The sequence below is a fragment of the Trichechus manatus genome, unplaced genomic scaffold (genome assembly GCF_000243295.1).
Source record: "Trichechus manatus latirostris isolate Lorelei unplaced genomic scaffold, TriManLat1.0 scaffold00037, whole genome shotgun sequence".
Taxonomy (NCBI): Eukaryota; Metazoa; Chordata; class Mammalia; order Sirenia; family Trichechidae; genus Trichechus; species Trichechus manatus.
Window position 1 is genome coordinate 5,661,362 of NW_004443973.1, and position 3,676 is coordinate 5,665,037.

The following is a 3,676-nucleotide window of genomic DNA, read 5'->3' on the forward strand; positions in this document are numbered from 1 at the left end:
TGAGCTAAGAAGCACACTCTTCACGAGTATCATTTTATGTCCCATAGTCCAGTCTAATCTTTGTCTGAAGAGTTGGCCTCAGGAATGGTTTTAGTTTTGGTCTAACAGAGAGTCCGTGGGCCATGTCTTCCGGGATCCCTCCAGTCTCAATCAAACCATTAAGTCTGGTCTTTTTACTATAATTTGAGTTCTGTACCCCACTTTTCTCCTGCTTGATCAGGGAATGGTCACCATTTCTTTACAGCTAAACAGAACCTTGGATAAGTTAAATTTCAAAGTAGAATGCTACCAGCTGCCCTGTGATTACAAATATTTTCAGAATGTATGATATATAAGTTGTTTTCTATATGATTACTCATTTTTCTCCTGGTGATTCCTAGCACCTGCATGTAATATAATGATAGAAATATAAGGATTCATTTCTTGGAGACACTGAGCTCTTGACAAATGTATGTATATATGTATTTGCTTATGCTTCAACAGCAAATTGTCTGGGTTATGTTTCTGTGTGTGTGTAAGTTTTCCATTTCTGTCAAGTCATTTAATGACTTACTTTCTGTAAGTCATGTAATGTCAGATGTCACCAGTTAACCAGATGTCATTGATGTTCACTGTGTATCTGCTATGCTCCACAGCTCTAGTTGAAGAACCTTCCAGAGAGGTAGTATTGAGGACAAGTGGTGACACGAGCTTGCAAGGAAGCTTCTCGTCCCAGTCAGTCCAAATGTCTGCCTCAAAGCAGGAGGCCTCCTTCAGCAGTTTCAGCAGCAGCAGTGCTAGCAGCATGACTGAAATGAAATTTGCAAGCATGTCTGCCCAAAGCATGTCCTCCATGCAAGACTCCTTTGTAGGAATGAGTTCCAGCAGTTTTATGGGACACTCTAGTATGACACAACTGGAAAGCTCAACTAGTAGAATGCTTAAAGCAGGCATAAGAGGTGAGCAATAAAATTACTGGTAGGGGTAGACAAGCCCAGTAGTGTGGTGTAGTCTTTAGTACATACAATTCGGTAGAAAGCAAATCATTCTTTTTTCAGTGATCCTAAAACTTTTCGTTATTGTTGTTCATAAAGGAATGCCACCTAAAATTGAAGCTCTTCCCCCCGATATCAGCATTGATGAAGGCAAAGTTCTAACAGTAGCCTGTGCTTTTACGGGTGAGCCTACTCCTGAAATAACATGGTCCCATGGTGGAAGAAAAATTCAAAATCAAGAACAACAAGGAAGATTCCATATTGAAAACACAGATGACCTGACAACTCTGATCATCATGGACGTACAGAAACAAGATGGTGGACTTTATACCCTGAGCTTAGGGAATGAATTTGGATCTGACTCTGCCACTGTGAATATAAATATTCGATCCATGTAAGAGGGCCTGTGCTCTCATATTCACACTCATTCTTAACTTTTCACAAATAATTCACATGGACTCATCTTTCTGATCTGTAAATATAAAAAAAGTTTTGTATCGACCTAAATGAGTCAAAGTTCAAAAGGAAGCATTTCAATCTTTTCATAATTACTAACCTAAGAATATTATACATTTGTTAGTGACATGTACATACTGTATATAGCCGGATTAACGGTTATAAAGTTTTGTACCATTTATTTTATGACATTTTACTATGTAACTTTTAAACTAACAGTTGGTAGGGGAAAGTTTCTTGTGGAACGAATACCCTGCTCAACACTTAATCAATCTGTGCCTCAACATAAGGTTGAAGTCTAAGTATGCCTCAGTGGGTCGAGAAATTCCCCATTGAAGATGTCCTGTCCACCTAAAAGATGATGCTGTGCACATCACTCGATATGTGCACCAGTACCTATTGAATCAGAAATGTAAGGCATTGGTGATGTTTGCATTTACCCTCCTGTAAGCAACACTTTAACGTCTTACATTCTCTTTGATGATGTCACACTCAAAATTATCATGACTTAATTATTGCCAGAGCAAAGTGTAACGGCCAACACTTTGTTCGCCCATTTTACACTGATTCTGACATAAAGAGTGCCTGGATAGCTTGGAAAAGTAACATCTCCTGGCCATCCCCTCATTTAACCAAGTTATTCAAGTATTCCTATGCCGGAGCAGTGCCAACTCTTGGAGGTCCCAGGGTGCAGCCAATCGCCTTTGTGTGGTAGCTCTGAATTTAAATTACACCTGAAAAACTGGGGCAATTAAGCAGTGAGCCACAGCAAAAAATAAATAAAAGAACAACAACAAAATAAAGCTGTCGTTACAACAACAAATATTACTAACTGCCCAAATGTTAATTTGATGTAGTTCTTTTCATGCAAGAATAAATTCAATTGTTAGTCGTAATTGTTGGACCTCCTTGAAATAGTTGTTAAGAACAGAATAAAGCAAGCTATCTGCACCTGAAAATGTGTGGTTGGTTGTTTTCTTTGAAATTCTGGGGTGGGGAGGTATGAGCCTTCAGGCATCACAGAAATTACCAAGGGAAGATAACGCAACTCACTCACGTTCAAAATAGCCCATGTTAATAAGCTCTTTTAAGCAAATATTTAAATCACTGTGTTGAATGTGTTCAGCAATTAACAAAAAACTCTAGATATGGTTCTCACTGATAAATTTACCCCCAAAAGTATATTTCTGTACTTATCAAGAAAAATATTTTTACGGAAGCTGATTTAACTCAATCCATCAAAGAAACTAAACACCTACAAGTCACAGTATTTTTGCTAGACACCACAGGGAACAACACAAAGATGAGTAAGATGATGTAGACCCTGCCCCCCAAGGAATGTAGTGGAGAGAATATGACAACTTCAGGAAAAATGATCAATTGTGCTACTGAGTCCTTATTGATTACTGCAGCTCCAAATAGAGACAGAGCAAATAAATGCCCTCAGAACTAAAGAATTTGTTTTCAATGGTATAGTTCTAACAGGTTTTAAACTCAACTATACTGGACAATAAAATATCTAGTGCCAAAAATATCTGTAGTTGTCCACTATAACTAACTGTAAATCTAGAAAGTTGATTATTTGCCTAGAGTGACCACCGAAATGTAAGCACAAATGGCCAAAGCTGAAGCAAATATACTGTCAATTTTTATTCTCCAGAGGAAGATCTTGGCTCTTCATTTATTTTGTCAGCAAGTATTCAAAGGCAGAGCACTGTACTTGAGAGAAAGTACAAAGATGTAGGGGATATAATCTCTGACTTCACACAGCTCACCACATAGTAAGAGGTCTACAAGTAGTATACAATATCACTAGTATACTAAATGACTTGTCCTTATGAGTGATTCAGACCAAATGAGCACTAAAGTAAATAAGGAAAGGAAGGATCCCTTTCAGTCAGAGCGCTAAAGCATCACTTGAGATACAGCAATTTGAGACGTCTTAAAGGATTAGAATGATTTTGATTTCTGGACATGTCAGGAAGGCATTTCAGAGAAGGGCTGGAAAATACAGGTTCTGAGATAGACAAATGATTCATGCTCAGAGGATGGATCTACTTTAAGAAGGAGAGTAGTGGGAGATAAAGCTGGAAAGAAAATCAGGGCTAATTCAATCAAGGCAAACCTTGCATGTTTAAATAAGGAGTATGGAATCTATTCAGCCAGCCATGAAGAGATTATCGAAGGTTTTTTGTTTTGATTTGCTTTTTGTTTCCTTTGGTTTTTTAGAAAGAAGGTCACACAAT

At 38.0% G+C, this 3,676-nt stretch overlaps 1 protein-coding gene across 1 annotated transcript in view; it reads left to right on the forward strand.

Moving 5' to 3' along the window:
- TTN (titin) overlaps positions 1-2,384 on the forward strand; it is a 271,570-nt gene extending 269,186 nt beyond the window's left edge. Inside the window, exons 314-315 of the mRNA XM_004375465.1 lie at positions 636-938; positions 1,074-2,384. Of these exons, the coding sequence (XP_004375522.1) occupies positions 636-938; positions 1,074-1,372 (602 nt within the window). The 3' untranslated portion in view covers positions 1,373-2,384. The remainder of the gene's footprint in view (positions 1-635; positions 939-1,073) is intronic.
- The last annotated feature ends 1,292 nt before the right edge of the window (positions 2,385-3,676 follow it).